General features: G+C 35.6%; 1 protein-coding gene across 2 annotated transcripts; it reads left to right on the top strand.

Moving 5' to 3' along the window:
• The first annotated feature begins 5,595 nt into the window (after positions 1 to 5,595).
• LOC121747532 lies at positions 5,596 to 12,918 on the top strand. 2 transcript variants are annotated; one of them, XM_042141582.1, is made up of 10 exons: positions 5,596 to 5,979; positions 6,262 to 8,771; positions 8,840 to 8,944; positions 9,107 to 9,259; positions 10,798 to 10,961; positions 11,043 to 11,190; positions 11,466 to 11,588; positions 11,748 to 11,835; positions 12,085 to 12,416; positions 12,498 to 12,918. In XM_042141582.1, exons 2-9 carry the CDS (start codon positions 6,390 to 6,392, stop codon positions 12,249 to 12,251), a joined length of 3,330 nt encoding a protein of 1,109 aa, XP_041997516.1. In that variant the 5' UTR covers positions 5,596 to 5,979; positions 6,262 to 6,389; the 3' UTR covers positions 12,252 to 12,416; positions 12,498 to 12,918. The 2 variants fall into 2 exon arrangements, with proteins under 2 accessions (XP_041997516.1, XP_041997515.1); XM_042141581.1 differs by having other exon boundaries at positions 6,255 to 8,771.
• Positions 12,919 to 18,384: the final 5,466 nt, after the last annotated feature.

The following is an 18,384-nucleotide window of genomic DNA, read 5'->3' as shown; positions in this document are numbered from 1 at the left end:
TATATATAGTCCCATTATTCACAAATCCACTCTTAAAGACCGAACCACCGAACCATACCAAATTAGGGTTTTTAGATCTAGTTTTTTATGGATGAGAGACACAAATTTATCAATTATTTTTGCCATCATCACGAGCCTATTTTAATTCATCCGAAGGTAAATAAGTCATACTAACATGTTACGAAGATTTAACTTCATTCTAGTAGGTTTTTACTTCATTCCAGTATGATTATTACTTTATTCCAGTACATAAATGCGGTTTCGCCATCGCGTGCCGTTCTTTCTCTCTACAATATCTATCACCACCGCCACAGCGCTGATATGGTGTAATAAACACATGGAATGATGTAATAAATTATTGGAATGAAGTATCTGTAGAAGCATTTGAAATCCTACTGGAATGAAGTAAAAACCTTATACAATGAAGTAATAACATTTCAGAATGAAGTAATAAACACACTTGAATAAATTGTATTTTTTAATGTAAATAAAGTAAAAACTCAAGTCAATGAATTCAAATGAAACATATGTTGAATCATTTCAAAACATACTGGAAGAAAGTAAAAATATGTTGTAGTTTCAAGGTATTACGTACGGAATGAAGTAATAAACCTATACAATGAAGTAAAATGAGCTTGTAATGAAGACCGAAAATTTTACACAGCAGCACATCTCATAAAAAAAACTAGATCTAATGGCACAGATTTGGTCTCTAGTTCGGTCTTTAAAATTGGTTCGACATTGATCACAACTATATATATATATATATATATATATATATATATATATATATATATTATAGGGATGTATTCATTTCCTTTTTGCATATTTCCTCATTTTTCCTTTTGATCTCATCCCCACGATTTTGTCATCCGACGGTTAGATTGATGCCACGTGTCATTTAATAATGCAGATTTTCAGTTGAATAATGCACACCGACTAATAATGCACCATTATAGCGTAATAATGCAGATTTTCAGTTGAATAATGCACACCGACTAATAATGCATCATTATAGTGTAATAATGCAGATCATCTGGACCGTTGATGAATGAGATCTAACGGCCCATATTAAGAAGAATAAAGGATCTAAAGGATGAATAGGAGAATAACGTTCTCATATATATATATATATATATATATATATATATATATATATATATATATATATATATATATGGGAGCACTATTCTCCTTTTCCACTCTTAGATTCTTTTCTCTTCTTACTAATAACCGTTAGATCTTTTCAATCAACGGACCACGTTAATCCTTAATAATGATTTCCGCGTTGCATTATAGAACCTTTAGTTGTGTATTATGGGGGTAATATAGTAAAGTTAGTAAAATGGAACCGCCATATTTTTGGCAATAGCGAATTTTAAGCGATTTGCAATCTTACGCCTCTTCAGTTTTCTCCAACTTCTCTCCAGCTTACGATTCGACTCTCCCCACTCCTTCCACTCTCTAAAACCCTAGTTACATCTCCCACAAATCGATTTTGACAGCCTCCGTGACATATTTCGGCGATTACACTCCACCGTGGTTACATCTGCCACAAATCGACCGGCCTTGACTCGTTTCGACGAATATTCAACAAATCTTGCAGGTATGTAAATGGAAAGCATTCAACTTTGCAAATGCCTACGAGAGGTCGACCACTCTCTCAAGCATCAGAGGATGCAGGTGAAATTTCCGACGCTATTCAATATCTTATTTGTTGCTTGCGTGAAAGGGTATTTGCAACTCTTGATTGCTCATTATCCAGTTTAAAAAGGAATAACTTTACAATGTTCTTTAATCTGTTGGTGTATATGTGCTCAGTCCGGATGGAATAGGTTTATCAATTTGTGTGGGTAATGCATTATGAAACTGTAATTGTACATTTTTTGGAGTATATTGTGCATTATATGATTGGTATTCTTTATGTGCAATAAATTATGCAATGTGCATAGTGTCGTGTGTTTTGTGTTGTGTTGATTAAACTCGTGAAGTAGTTTGTATGTGCATATTTTAGTGTAAACTATGCATTATGAAACATACTTTATGCATTATGGTAACTACATTATGCATTATTAAGGGTGTTGGATGTGTTGTCATATTTGCTCAGTCTGGATGTGTTTTTTGTATTATGTTGTGTGGCCAATGCATTGGCAAACAGTAAAATTGGATTTTTTTTTTCTACTATTGAATGCATTATATGAGTTGTATAATGTATATAGTTTCAAACATTATGTGTGTAACACATGTGCGTTTTCATGTTGAGACGCTGCACTATCAGTTCGTTTGTGCATTTAATAGTGTAGACTATGCAGTATAGAACATTATTTATGCATTAAGTTAACTAAATTATGCATTATTCAGGGATTTGGATGTGTTGCCATAGATCCTCAGTTTGAATGAGCTTCTTTTATTATGTTGTGTGGGCAATGCATTTTGAAACTATAATATTGCATTTTTTGTAGTATTGACTACATTATATGAATGGTATCATTTATACAGTTTCCTATATTTTATGTATAACCCATGCGCATTATCATGTTGAGACAATGCATTATTAGTAATATTATATGCATTATCATGTTGAGACAATGCATTATCAGTATTATTTAATGCAGTATCATGTTGAGACAATGCATTATCAGTAATATTTAATGCATTATCATGTTGAGACAATGCATTATCAGTAATATTTAATGCATTATCATGTGAACATCTATAAGTATTATATAGACTTTATTGAAAATGTTATGATAGTTTTCTTTGTTTGTTCTATTTCAGAGAAGCGGCTACAATCAGAAATAGATGATACAGTAGATGATGTTATACCAGTTGCTTTGGCTAAGAGGTTCAGGGATAGGTTGGCAGAGGGCGCTCCCAGTGCGGTCGCAGGTGATGCTGAAAAGAAACAGCTAAAGGGACGAAAGCCTAATCGGCTGTACTGTAGACGACCACCGCTGGAATTTTTTAACTACTTGAAGCAGTTAAATCCAAGACAGAAAAGGGCGGTTACGGAGATTGGTTTTGGGGCAGTACTCTGTTTTTGAGAATATGTTTTATGACTGTGAAATTTCAAACACGCAGCCGAACAGTTTGTGCATGTCGTTTATTCGGATTGCCTTTATTTTAAATGCAGTCCACGTTATTTTACAATGTAGTTTGTATTATGTTATTTGTCCATATACGTGTACGATTAACTCTCATATTGCTTAACATAAACCACATAATTTACAAATCCTAGTGCATAATGCAATGCCTACACCAAATAATGCGTTCGTACATTACACAATAACTATACTAATCCATATACAGAAAACGGATCAAAATCCTGTGCATCATATCTGCATGTCATTGCATTATTTGTACTGAATTATGCATTATATAACTTTTTGTGTGTATTTGAGAATATGCTCTATGACTGTGAAATTGCGCATTTTAGTTTCTGTAATGCATTATTTGTGATATGTAATGAACATTTATCCTGATCCGTTTAACTTAAGTTGTGCCGTGTTTCTATGTTTGGTTCACGTTTCTTGTTTTCCCTAAGGGTTTAACAAGCCTAGGGGCTAGGGTGTAGTACGTTCTAAGTCTACATAACGTTGTCCAAATACACGAGCTGCAGTAATTCGTCTGGGGTTGCACGTTCATAGCGCGTAGACATTTTTAAAACAGATGTACGTAATGTACATTTGTTGTAGAGTATAATGCGTAGTTTAGTTTCTGTAATGCATGTTTTGTGATATGTAATTCATATTTATCCTGCCCCGTTTAATTTAAGTTGGGCCGTGTTTAGATGTTTGGCGCACGTTTCTTGTTTTCCCTAAGAGTTTAACAAGCCCAAGGGCTAGGGTTTAGTAAGTATACATTAATAACAACGTTAACAAAGACCATTAGTTTGATTTATAAATAGACCCTAGACCCTAAGGGTTAGCCGAAGAGCCGTAGAGGAAGAAAGGGCCCTCGTCTCTTACATAATATGTACATTATGTAAATCAGTCAAAATTAGTGCATATCCGCGATTATAACTAAACACTAGTTTTATAAATCAAACTAATGGTCTTTGTTAACGTTGTTATTAATGTGTACTTACTAGACCCTAGCCCCTAGGCTTGTTAAACCCTTAGGGAAAATAAGAAACGTGCGCCAAACATCTAAACACGGCCCAACTTAAATTAAACGGGGCAGGATAAATGTGAATTACATATCACAAAACATGCATTACAGAAACTAAACTACGCATTATACTCTACAACCCAGACGAATTACTGCAGCTCGTGTATTTGGACAACGTTATTTAGACTTAGAACGTACTACACCCTAGCCCCTAGGCTTGTTAAACCCTTAGGGAAAACAGGAAACGTGAGCCAAACATCGAAACACTGCATAAGTTTAATTAAACGGGTCAAGATCAATGTTCATTACATATCACATATGATGCATTACAGAAACTAAATTGCGCATTATACTCTACATATCAGAATTCAACAAAGTATAGCATCTCCTTTCACGCAGCGCTCCCTCTCTCTTAGAAAATTCTCCGTCACCGTCAGCCATTGTTTAGGTCTGCTCTCTCTCCTTCGTCGGCGTTCCGTCGCTGAACTGCTGCACGACTGCTGTCCTTCGCGCAGCTACTACCCATGTTCCCAACCTCGCTTTCTCTGCCCTCCGATCTGTACTCCGTCGTCACCGTCGGCGAGCTCGAAAGCTCAGCTCTCCGCCTATCTTCTTCTCTCAGCGCCGCTGCGATTCGTCGCAGCCGCGACTCTCCATCATCGCTGTTGATCAGCCACCGCTGCCACCACTAGGGTCGCCATTGAACGGATGTTGATGTTTTCCTCCCGCCATGGCTGTGCGCGATCCAGCACAGAGCCGACGTCGCATCAACCTCTGTTCCCCGTCGCTGCCTCTCATAAAGCACAGATGTAATGGAGAAATTCATGTCAATGGCGTTTGGCAATGAATAATAACCGTGAAGATTGAGTTGGAGTAAATTTAGGAAGTTGCCATAACCAACCAAATTATTGATTACCAATTAAGCCCTTTTCGTTGTTTTTAATCATTAAATTAAATGATTAAACACACTAATTTAGGCCATTGGATACATGAAATCAACGGCTAAGATCAAGAAGGAAATAGGAGGAAATATGAGAAAAGGAAATGAATACATCCCTATATATATATATATATATATATATATATATATATATATTTAAAATAATCAGGCATGCAACTAAATTGCCACGTAAATAGAAATTTGGACACGTCAGTTTTTATTTAAAATTAAAATTAAAATTAAAATTAAAATTAAAATTAAAATTAAAATTAAAATTAAAATTAAAATTAAAATTAAAATTAAAATTAAAATTAAAATTAAAATTAAAATTAAAATTAAAATTAAAATTAAAATTAAAATTAAAATTAAAATTAAAATTGATGGTGTTTTAGACTAAGACCCTAAACTAAATAAATAGATTTTTGCATAAGTTTCCTAGAAAATAGGAGCAGAATTAGCAAATAATTGTAGGTAGGCTTCATTTAAGAATATGCTGTTAAAGCAGATAAATTGATGCCTATTTTCCAATAACTAGAAACCGCCACGTGTCCACAAACCTGGCAACTTCACCATTCCCAAACTCCAAAGCGTTCCTCCCTCTCTCTCTCCACAGGTCCTCTCTCTCGTCATTTCATCACCGAAATCCCTCTAATTTGATCCCTTTTTCCCATACACATATTTGCATGAATTAGGGATTATAATTATATATATCGCCGGACAACTACCTCTCAGTCAGTTTTTTTTTTCCTTGTCCGTTTTTTTTTGAGAGAGAGCGCACTATTTTATTATTTTACATTATTAGTTTTTGATCGAAGGAGGGTTGCGAGAGATCCACAAAGTTTGGGGGATTTTCTGGGGTTTTCATGAATTTTGGGTTTTGAGGAAAAAAAATTCAGGGCTCCGGTGTTGTTGGAATCCCCTGTTATCAGGTAATCTGATGTTTGTGTATTTTCGATTTCATGCGTATCCGAATCTGGATTTGTTAGGTTTAATTGGAAAGCTCAATTATTTGGCTGAAAAGTTTGTTATTTTGGGATGAATCGGTGTGAAAGTGCGGATTTTGGTGTTGCTTTTGGCTATTGAATTTTCAAATGGTTTAAATCTTTTCGCAACTCATTCACTGGTAAAATTTGTCCTTTTTTGATAAATTCTTGTTACAAACGATCTGGCTGTTTAATGCATGAATTGTGGACCTTAAACGAAGGCTTTAGGATTGGGATTGGGAACCAAGGAGTGTTTTGACACACACATGGGTGAATTCAATGTGTATAATTGAAGAGGTGAAGAATCTGAGCGAAGTAGAATTTGATACTATCAACAAGTGCCAGCCTTCTCCTTGATGGATAGCCTTAAAATGACCCCAGCAAGCGTCCCGAGCGCTGAGGAAAGTCAGCGTGTTAAATTCTTATGTAGTTTCGGTGGTAGTATACTGCCTCGCCCCCAAGATGGGAAGCTTAGATATGTTGGAGGTGAGACGCGGATTGTGAGTGTTCCGCGGGATATAACTTATGAAGACCTCATGGGGAAGATGAGAGAGCTCTACGAGGGTGTAACTGTTCTGAAATACCAGCAGCCGGATGAGGATCTTGATGCTCTTGTATCTGTTGTAAATGACGATGATGTCACAAATATGATGGAGGAGTACGATAAGTTGGGATCCGCCGATGGGTTTACTAGGCTGAGGATATTTTTGTTTGCTAATCCTGATCAAGATGGTTCTTTGCATTTTGGAGATGGAGATGAAAGGGACAATGAGAGGAGGTATGTGGACGCCTTAAATAGACTTAATGAGTCTCCTGACAGGAAGCCACTTGGTGAGTTGTTGCTAGTTGGATCATTAGATGACGTCCAAGCTGCTGAGCAATACTTTACCCAGATGAATCTAGAGGGCAGCGTCCATGGCCAGAGAAACATGGAATTGCCGATGGCTCAGATGAATCTGCGGCATCTGACAATTCCTCATCTAGGCTCAGGGCAACTCCAGCAAGCAGTTAATCAAAGGTGTAATGAATTGGAGGCTCCATGGAGTCCCGTGTACTACTCTCCTCGACAACCTGTAGATCAGAGACCAGTTGCTGAAATTCCTACTTCACCTTCATCAACTCGTTATCGAACACCATATGGGGAATTTGATAGAGTACCTGAGGATTATAACCGACCTCCAATCAGTAATCATTCTATTTACGAGCAACAGCCACAATATGCAGACAATGTGGTGCTGATTCCACCTGGCTCGGTGGGCAACATGGTCCAAGGGTCCAATGTCTATGACGGAAACAGTGTTTGTGACCATTGCCGGGTGCCATTTCAAAGAAATCAAGTTTATCATGATTCTTCTTGGAAGCCTGGTGAGCAGTCGCATCTAGAGCCACCAAACGTGGGAAATGGATATCTTCAGGTCCCTAATTCTTGTTCTGAGTGCCCTCGACACCGAGACGTATACATGTTGAATTCGGATGGAAACCTGAACCCTCCATACTACAGCAGGGATCTTAACGATCCCCGATCAATGTATTCTGAAACCCATGGTCATGAAAGAGGATGGGTTTCACCTCATCTGTCAAATCCTTGGACTGAGGAACTGAGACCACAGCAATCTTTATCTGTGTCTGGAAGGTTAGCTGATAGTTACATTGTGGACAATGGGATGAATATTCCGCTCGGGCATGGTAATGTATGTGATGGACACCATGTGCAAGCACACTACATCCATCATGATGATCAACGGTATGCTCGTCCTGGAGTTGACTATGGCAGTCAAGGATTTCAGGATCCATCAGCAGCAACTGGATCACAGCTTCATTTGCAGTCTTCAGAGGAGCGTGGTGTTCGCTTCGGGAATGCTCCCTATACATATGGAGCTGATAATGTATACCAGGTTCCTCATGGCCATATTCCTTCACCTCCTCTGTGGAGAAATGTTCATAACCCATTGCAGGGAAGTCCCTCTTATGAAACACCTTCTTCTCAGCTAGTTAACGGCTCTGCTCCCATGGGCTTCATTCGTGGTGCTATGGAGGCAAGTCCCAGGGTGAGAACTGGTTTAGAGAATCAGAGTCCCTGGGCGGAGCCATCGCAGAAAGTTGTGGGTTATGATGGTTCTCTCATGTCAGACTTTCCTCATGTCCGGCCTGTGAAATTTCCTCCTAATGCCTACACCTTGGAGAATCACCATCCATCTAATATGGAACCTGTCCAATCAGCACCTGCGTTGGCTACACTAGTCACTTCTAAAGATCCATTTACCAAGTCTGATCCAGTCTTACTAGTTGATGATGCATCAGTGACTATGAATGTTGCTGCTTCTGGGATACATCTCTGGAGTGGCTGTGAAACTAATAAACCAACTATCATTAACGAGAATGGTGCATATGATGGGAGCAAAGAGAAAACTAATGGAGCAGTGGCCAAAGATTCCTGTGTTCGTGCTTCCATTGAGAGGAAGTCAGATGCTTTAGCATCATCTGCTGTCATAAGTTCTGATGTTCTCAAATTTGCTATTGAAAATGGTGATGCTTTAAATGGCGATGAAACTAAAGCTGGTGCTCCCGAGCAGCAAGATGACAGATTAGAATTCTTGCCCGAGTTGATTGAATCTGTGAAGGAGGCAGCTTTACAGAGTTTGAAGGAGGTGAAAGCTAAAGTTCAAGAAGACTCTGATTTGGGCAGTGCGCATGATGCTGATACAAAGGATGATGCTCAAAACCACAAAGCTGGAGTGGTATGGATCAAGTATACAAATGCTAGTGCATTCATGGTTGTTCTTAAATACCAATTGTTGTTTTATAGGATGGCAACATGGAGTTGGAGGTAGATTCTGAAAATGACAATTTAGACCACTCCAAGATAGAGTTGACAAAAGCTGAGGCAGAAGCACTTGATCGAGGATTGCAGGTTCTCATCTATGTACTTGATTTTATGCTCATTACATCTGCTATTGTTTGTTTTTTTCCTGCCAATTGCGTATTTATATGCTATTTGAACATTGCTTTCTTCACCATCTGCATATTTAATCGATAACTGCCCTCTGATGTGCCACCTTCGCTAACTTTATAGACAATAAGAAATGAAGATCTGGAGGAAATTCGGGAATTAGGTTCTGGAACTTATGGTGCTGTATACCATGGGAAATGGAAAGGATCAGATGTAGCAATAAAAAGAATAAAAGCCAGCTGCTTTACTGGAAGACCATCTGAAAGGGAACGTCTGGTAACAGAATCTATTCCTATTTCTCCTTTGCATGCAAAAGAGATTTTGATTGCTACTAATTGCCTCTGTCTTTTGGTTGAGGATGAGTGGTTTGGAAATAATTAAACAATTTTTGTGTTTTGTTGTGAAGTTAATGTCAATGAATCCAAGCCAATTGTGATGCATGTTCTATGCCATGAGATTGAGACTCATTGGGTTTAAGCAAGTTGTCAATACCTGTGAGATATACTCAGTGTTGTTAAAATCGCGCCCCGAGCGCGCTTGGGTCGCGGGTCGCAAGGGTCGAGACCGACATTGCCCCGATGCGGCGGGGTCGTGCGAGATCCGTGGAGCGACGGTGGGGCGCGCCTGGGTCGTCTGGGTCGCCCCGATTCGTGGTGGTCGTCAGGAAAATGGGTGCTCCATTTTTAGGTTTAAATTGGGAATTGCAGAATTTGTGTTAATGGAAGGGGAGAAGAGGGGTAGGTATGCTTTGGGAAGTGAGCTATTGCACGTGGCCTTATCATAAAATAAATTCGCCACTTAGTTGAATAGTAGTGAGCTATTGCACGTGGCCTTATCAATTTTTTAATTCTATTAAAATGAAATAAGTCATAGGTTACTTTTCTCTTCAATTTTTTAATTCTATTAAAATGAAATGATCAAATAAAAGATAACTAAATATTTTAATACTATAGTTAATTTGAGGCTCATCATAGATATAACTTGATACACAAATTATATTCTCTTTATAAAAATTGCCCTGGTCTAATACATCAAACAAAAAATAAAAAAATTTAAATCCAAATTTTCTTGAATGATAAGATCATAAAATCCTACACATATCATTTAGTTAATTATTTTATGTTTTGCAACTTTTTTTGGAACTTTGATGATTTTTTATAATAAAATTTAGTTATTTAGTTATGTTGTTTAAAAATTTATATTTTTTCGTCTAATCTTCTTTTTTTAATATGGAGTAATGATGTATGTAGATTTATTTGATGTGATAAACATTCAAGCAACAACTTATAAAAGAGACACAAATATAATTATCATTCGGCTATTCTGGAGCCCCGATTCGTGGGCCCCATCGCCCCGCGACCCGGGGTCCCCCCTCATCGCCCCGGGGCGCCCCGCGACCCTAACAACACTGGATATACTAGATCATTAGTTGACTAGAAAAGGCAACACATCTTCAAGAACTTTTCTAGGATGACAGTTTTTTAGTTATGTGTACTGAGCATTTTACTTTCTGTTGGACTGCTATGATTGGCTCTTTATTCATTCATTAATTCAGTTATTTGAACTTCCATGTGATGTTAGCAAACACTTGCTTGCATTAGTTAGCAAGTCAGCTGGAGTTGTACTCAATTTTGTCAGTTCCTGTTGTGAAAATTGGATCTCGTGATTTTCTGATGTATATTTTTTGTGGTTATGTATTTTGAACGTGTGGTGTGTGCATAATTGGATCTCACTCTCCCCCACCCAGCCAACACCTTTTGGGTTCATTCATTACATTTCACATTGAACTCGGATTTCACCTACTTGATGCGTAGATTGCTGATTTCTGGAAAGAAGCTCTGATACTAAGTTCATTGCACCATCCAAATGTTGTCTCTTTCTATGGGGTGGTTCGTGATGGCCCTGATGGATCTTTAGCAACTGTAACTGAGTTCATGGTTAATGGATCTTTGAAACAATTTCTTCAAAAAAAGGACAGGTATGGTACTTTACTGATTGGCCTGCACATTCTCATCAAGTGTTTACGTATCTGACTCTGTTTTGATTAACTTTTGAGCAGAACAATTGATAGACGTAAGAGACTCATAATTGCAATGGATGCTGCATTTGGCATGGAGTACTTGCACGGAAAAAATATTGTTCATTTTGACCTTAAATGTGAAAATCTGTTGGTGAACATGAGAGACCCACATCGTCCAGTGTGCAAGGTAGGTTCATTGACTTACCAAAAATTCCTGAAATTCTTATTTGTCCATCAGCATTTACTGCGTTTCGTGGTTCAGAAGTTGAATAAGAACTCTGGGAAGACCTTTTGGATTATGCATGATGACAAGTATTGTTCATGAGTTTATGCTAATGTGACCTTGGTTTGGACAAAATCCAAACTATTATGTTACTTTCCTTTTGGGTTGCTTACTTAGTGGTTCTTTATGTGGATAAGTTTTTTGAAAGCTGATTTTGTTCTTTTTGAATTTGAATTTAGATCGGCGACCTGGGCTTATCAAAGGTAAAACAGCATACTTTAGTGTCGGGAGGTGTTCGTGGTACATTACCGTGGATGGCACCTGAACTCCTGAGTGGAAAGAGTCACATGGTGACAGAAAAGGTAATGATGGTCCAATCTCAGTCCCCCCCCCCCCCAATAAAAAAGAAAAGGAACAAGAAAGAATACCCCAACGGAAAAGAAGAAGACATCAACTTATATTGGAAGGGGAAACTAAATCCAGTGTCACTGACTGCTAATTTATCTGTTTTTTAATGACAGATTGATGTTTACTCATTCGGGATTGTCATGTGGGAACTACTTACGGGTGATGAGCCATATACGGATATGCACTGTGCTTCTATAATTGGTATGCAATTATATAATTAGCAACCCCTTTCTTGAAATGCGTTCTAATTGCCATGAATGCATAGAGAAAACATTTTTGTTTATTTGTTCTTTCGAATTAAAAAGTAGTTGCTTCTATATGCCTCTGTAGTCTATACGATTTGGCATGCTAGTTGTGGTATATACCAAGTTAGTGCCTCTATATTAAACGTTTAAACAATCGCAATTAGTTGTGTGAATGGTTATACTCAGTTCTCTTTGTGGTTTGTAGGTGGGATTGTGAACAACACATTGCGCCCACAAACACCTACATGGTGTGACCCGGAATGGAAGTTGTTGATGGAAACTTGCTGGGGTTCAGAACCAGCGGAGAGGCCATCGTTCTCAGAAATAGCTCAGAAGTTGAGAAATATGGCTGCAGCAATGAATCTGAAATGATGCTCACTGAAGAGAATTTTGAGACTTTTTGTGGGAGTACAAAGGTGTAGAGAGAAGCGTATACCTCCTAAAAATAATCCATATTATATTACCCTCTTCGTCCATGAAATGCAATAATATTAGTCTTTTGTTTGATGGAGCGCAATAAACACGCCTTCAGACATTGTAAGTGCTTCGATTTTATGATTCACTCCGAAAATGTTAAGATGCTATTATAAAATTTTTTCTTTTTTTTTTTGGTTTCAGGCAGCTGGCTAATACTCTGTTGGAAGATGGTTGGGTGTGGATGATACTTCTCCTCTTCTTCTACCAGAGATATGTAAATATATTTATGCAACATGGAGTTTTACGTTCCCGTTTGATCCTCACCGTATCGTGTAAATTTCCACATTCGTGTAAATTCAACACCCGATTATCGTCTTTGGTGCTCATCTTCTCGAAAGTTTTGGTACGTAGAAGTTGGCACGTTGCCAGAGAGTGATCTGTTGGTTAATAAATTTTGTAGGAAGCCTTCTGGTGGCTTAGGAGATGGAGATACTATACTCTTTTTCAAATAGGATTAGGAATGTTATGTGAAAGCTATTTATATTCCATTACATTTCTGGATATCATATGTCAAGACTCTGTTTTTCGATTAAAATTGAATGAGGAATGATTTATTTTCTTAGTTTGTCTCGTTTTATATTTGGACTAAAAAATGTGTAAGATTATCAGACGGTTGATATATTGATCACTTTTTCTTCGAAAATGTATCAAATATGTAAGCTTTACAAAACTATTCAACTCTTATGTGAAAATTGAAAAATAAATAAAATTAAAATTGTCGGAGATAAATTAATTCTATAAAGATACTAGTACATTGAGGTACAAATGCCAATAATTGGTGCAGTAAAATGATAACTGATAAGGCCAAGTCTTTCTTGAATACCTAAAAGAGATGGGTTTGGTGAGACAATGGGTTTGACGATAAATATTTGTTAGTTAATTAAGATAACTTGCAGTTTGCGGGACTGAGACACTAATTGAGATAGTAATTAATATACAAAAAGTGTGCTTATGATAGTGAAAGTGTGACTAACTTAGGGATTAATTAATCAATTAGGGTCTTCTCCAACGAATTATATTTGTGACGTTTTCTAAAATATGCATGTTACATAATTGTGGCTTGTTTATTTGTCAACGCTAGTATTATGAGAGGGTATTATCTTTTAGGACTTTTAGGGTTTTTTTATATATTATTGCATGAAAAATCCTAGACTACAAACCTTGATTTAGATGAGTTCATGCCAATCATCAAGCAAGAAATTATGTCAAGACTCTAAGCCAAGATTCTTGAAGTGTGAAAGAAACAAGATAATTAGAGAAAATAAAAATTACTCCAGTGCAATTAATTCAATGGTGAATGTAATAACGTTATAGGTTCGGTATACTATATTCTCATATTTTTAGAAAAATGTAATTGTAACTAAAACTACAATTATGCATCTCATTTATCATATTGGATAAATGTATGTACAACAAATATATTTTTATCAAAAAGCTAATTAGTTAAACCCAAAGCCTATTGTGGCAACCAATTAAGTGGCACACAACAAATCGGTTGAGCCACTTTATTATAAAAATATGATTACAATATCAATTAGTCTTCAAAGTACAACGTAATTAAAGTAGCAATGATAGTCTGAAGTGATCTGGCCATATTGATATGGTAATAATTTACATGCATGACCATTAGTCTATTAGTATATACACGCATACATATAATTAAATTAAAGTTTAGACAGAAAATCCTGTTAAAATTTACCAATAACACAGCACCATGAATGGGGAGTATACATGAATCCACTCATGATTCACTTTCATGAAAGCTAGGAAAGTATATAATTTAATTAGAATACGAACGGAGTAATAAAATTAGCTATGAAAAAACTCATAACTAAATACAAATTAATTTGTATATAAGTACTCCATAAAGTTGTATCAGTAGGTAGAGTTATATTTTTATCAGAAACTTTTGGTAGCTGCATCTACAAAAATTCATGGACACTAACTAGTCGACAGAATTTGGAAATTTATATGGTTGGTCAGTATTTTAATATGGAAGGACCAATAGTTGTCTACAACATGTCAATAGTATGCGCCTTTAATAAAATAAAATGAAGCATTTTAAATATAACAATAAATAAAGAGTCTCCTTCGTACATCACATAATTCCCTAACAGTGGTTTTGGTTCAGATTAATACTATATACTAATATCCATATATTGTTTGATTTGGATCAAAAGTCAAAGTATAAAATATGCATATGTATTTTAGGGATGTCAGACTAATTTATTTAGTTTTGGGATCACCCATTTTTGGTTCACTTTTTTAATTTTGGGCAAAGTTTGGATCATTGGATCGTATTTTCTCAAATTGAAACATTTAATTTAGTATTGGATACAAAACTAAGTTAATTTACAAACTAGTACTTAACTAATAAGTTATGATATATGAAGTGATGATTTGACACATAATTAATATATAAAGTATTATATCAAATTAATTTCGAAAGCTAATAAGTCATAATTTTTTTTATTGTAATTAACTTGAAGTTAATCTCGTTATTGTCCCATCACTTTAGGACTTTTTTGGACGTCCCTATATTATTTCATTTGGATGTAACTTAAAATTAATCAAGTTATAGTCCATTTTTCTAAAGCTAGTTGAAAATCGTAAAACTATCAGTACTACTTATTTAAACATATTGGTTGCCAAAGTCTAATCATTACTACATAAGAATTTTCGTGTTCTCCGATGATTACTTGAAGTTAATGAGGTTCCATCTCCGATGTTCTCCTCTCGTTGTGGTAATTAAGCTGAAGCAACCCCTAATGAATTACTCCCGCCACAATTAATAGTCTCATTTTTCTATTTTTATAAGTCCACAAAACTTATTATAGTAAGTATCTTTCGAATAAAGTGAACTTTTTCTCACTAAAACATGTAGTACAATTTTTATTAAAAATGTATTTTCCACTGTTAAAGTTATTGATCGTGGATGGAGGAAGTATAACTAATAAGGATCGCCTTCGTTATTTCCGGTCAAGTTATATTTCTCGCTTTATTACTTGCTAACACGATCAAATAGAAATAAGAAGATCAGAAGGGCATATTTGATGGCATTCAAACCCAGAAGCATCACCTTTAGGCTAAGATATAATGCGAAACATGATAAGAATACCCATTTTGAGTTATTTTAGGTGGTATAACTAAAAAATATAAGAGTTAAGATATATACTATATAAGGTAAAAAAATCTTGTTATTGATCAAGATAATGATGATCCATATTTATCAATTAATGAAGAAACAATTCCTTCACCCGCTCTCCTAAAAAAAGTCATGAGATAGGTCTTCATTTGTGATGTATGCAAAATGCAGTGTCAATGGAGAGAGATATTCTAACCTACAGAGAAAGACAAACAGAAACGTGTTTTCTTCCCCTTAAATATCTGAGTCAATTTGGTTATTAATTTATTGCAACCTTTTTGAAATATTGATTGTTTCTTGCTTGTAATTTCTAACAAAGTGTGGTTCCTGCCCATTTTCCTCTAAAATATTCTAGTAGGGAAACCAAGGTCAATCAATGGGTTCCTCCATTAGAAAAAAATTGAATTTTTAATGGCTGCTGCTTAATTATTTTCTCACTAACTTTTTTTGTATTATAGTAGGAACTCTTGATTTAGGGTAGTTAAAAAATTATATCCAAGTTGTTAACTTTAAGGGTGTCACGAAGTAACAACATCAACTATATGCGCTATGCCGTAATCAACGACTTGCTGATAAATAGTTAATTACTTAATCCATATTTCAACTCTCAAGACATGATAAGATTGATGAGACACTAATCTTGCCCTATCTCATCATATCTCGTAAAACAGGACATTATATATATTAATTCATTTTTATATATTGGTATACCTATTTTTTTCCTTAATAGTATAAGGTAGTACTATTAACATTTTAACGAAAGTTTTATGAACTATCAATAGAGTATGTCTAGTTTACTGACATGCATGAAATTTTAGCTTCATTTTTCCACACATTTGAGACATTTCATTTTTTTTTATCACAATGACATGGTTTTTATTTAAAATCGTTTGCACATTATTTTTCAAAACAAAGGTACACTCAATTATTTTCTTGGAATGAAGCGAATATCCATGCTCCTATATGGTTATCAAATAAATTACACCCTCCGCCCTTGAAAAGTATGAATTATTTCTTTTTTAGTCCGTCTCTAAAGAGCATGAACTTTCTAATTTTGTAAACTTCTTTCTATCTAATGAGGTGGGACTCATTCTCCACTAGCAATACTTTAAAAACTTTTTCTTTCTATCTTTATCTTACTTTTTCAATTATGCATTAAAACTCGTGCCGAACCAAATGTTCATACTCGTTGGAGACGAAGGGAGTATGATATACGGTCAAATTCTAGTCTCTCTCAAATTTTCAAAATCTGAAAAATGAAAATTTCAAAAAAATGAAAATCTTGCAAGTATCATCTCCATCTTATATCTGATGAAATATGCGATGATGTGTCAAGCAGTTTTAAACACATTGATATGTGTATGATTATGTTAGATCAATTCTAAAGGGTGATACATGTTTATATGGTGACTTGGTGAGTGACGTGTTTAAAATCAGTTGGCACATCGTTGCATATTTTTCCGGAAATGAGTCATATGAGATAATTGCAAAAAAAAAAAAACTTTCATAATTTAATTTTCAAATTTTGAAAAGTATTAAATTGACCAGAAATAACCATATTTCGTGATTACAATTTGCCTTGTCACAAAACAAAATTACAAGTGAACATTTAATTAACGTTTGTGCAGTATATATAGGAATATATAATAAACAGCTAATGATTTCTGTGGTGTATTCTGTTTTTGAATGTGCAACTCAGCAGGATAAAACTGATGATACACAGACATTCTAGAAGATAAAAAGTCAAAGGTAAGAGGCATGCGATTTCGGAGTAATATAGTGGCTTTCTGCCTTGAGAGATTTCGAATGTAAATTCTCTATCAAATTGTGACTGAGTTATTTTTAAAAAAAGAAGACTACCAATATCATTCCGTACTATTTAATTCATTATTGCAATGAACTTCTCTATACGAATATTACCTATATAATCTATATATTATTTGAAATTAGGGATCAAGAAAGCCTTTTGTTTCACATAAGTTTTCATCTACCACGCGCTTACTTATTCCATCGATTAGATCGTTTCAGAAACTTTATTATCACCACAACTTAATCAGCTAAATTAATCAAACTTTATTGTCCAAGTTTGACTCGACACGGGTTTTAAAAAATGTGAAAAAAATGAGTTGAAAAAGTTAGTGGAATGATGGTCCACATTTATATATTAGTTTTTATAAGAATGTGAGTGTAAAGAGTTGGTGGAAAGTGAGATCCATTTACCAAAAATAGTAAAAAAGCAAAGTGGACAACTTTTCAAGGATGAACTAAAATGACAAAACTGGACAACATTTCACGGACGGAGGGAGTATCTTTTTTTATTGGACTGACATAAATTTTAAATGTCGTGTTGAACTCAAATTCGAGACATTTAGCCGTAAACATATATTAACTAATTTACCATTAAGACAATGCACGCAATTAACTTGGTTTTCAATTCAATATACATTAAACACTGATTTCATAAAGGCACCCCAAAAATCGAACATTTCAAGGAAGTTGGCGACAAACCGTACTTGTTCCATGAATTTTGCTCTATCATTGCAAACCCCAAAAAGCTATTCATTTTTGTATTGCGTTTCAATGAAATTCTGTCAACTTCTTTGTCGAGTTGTATACACACCAAAATAAAATATTACTACCACTGAACTAACCCAAATTCATGTGTGTGTGTGTGTGTGTGTGTGTGTGTGAGAGAGAGAGAGAGAGAGAGAGAGAGAGAGAGAGAGAGAGAGAGAGAGAGAGAGAGAGAGAGAGGAAACCCTAGCTAGAGTGGATGGGAGCAAGACTTTTTGGGTTTGTCCCAAGTATCACATACATCATCATCTTCCTAGCTATAAATAAAGGTCTTTCACTCTGACATTTCTCAAATAAACAAAACACAAA

This window comes from Salvia splendens, chromosome 9, assembly GCF_004379255.2.
Source record: "Salvia splendens isolate huo1 chromosome 9, SspV2, whole genome shotgun sequence".
NCBI lineage: Eukaryota > Viridiplantae > Streptophyta > Magnoliopsida > Lamiales > Lamiaceae > Salvia > Salvia splendens.
This window is presented reverse-complemented; position numbering and strand designations above follow the sequence as displayed.

Excerpts from the sequence above, each read along its gene's own strand:
- LOC121747532 (XM_042141582.1), top strand. The coding sequence starts at position 6,390 with ATGGATAGCCTTAAAATGACCCCAGCAAGCGTCCCGAGCGCTGAGGAA. Across the intron at positions 9,260-10,797 it reads CATCTGAAAGGGAACGTCTG|ATTGCTGATTTCTGGAAAGA; the intron begins GTAACAGAATCT and ends CTTGATGCGTAG. Across the intron at positions 11,191-11,465 it reads CACATCGTCCAGTGTGCAAG|ATCGGCGACCTGGGCTTATC; the intron begins GTAGGTTCATTG and ends ATTTGAATTTAG.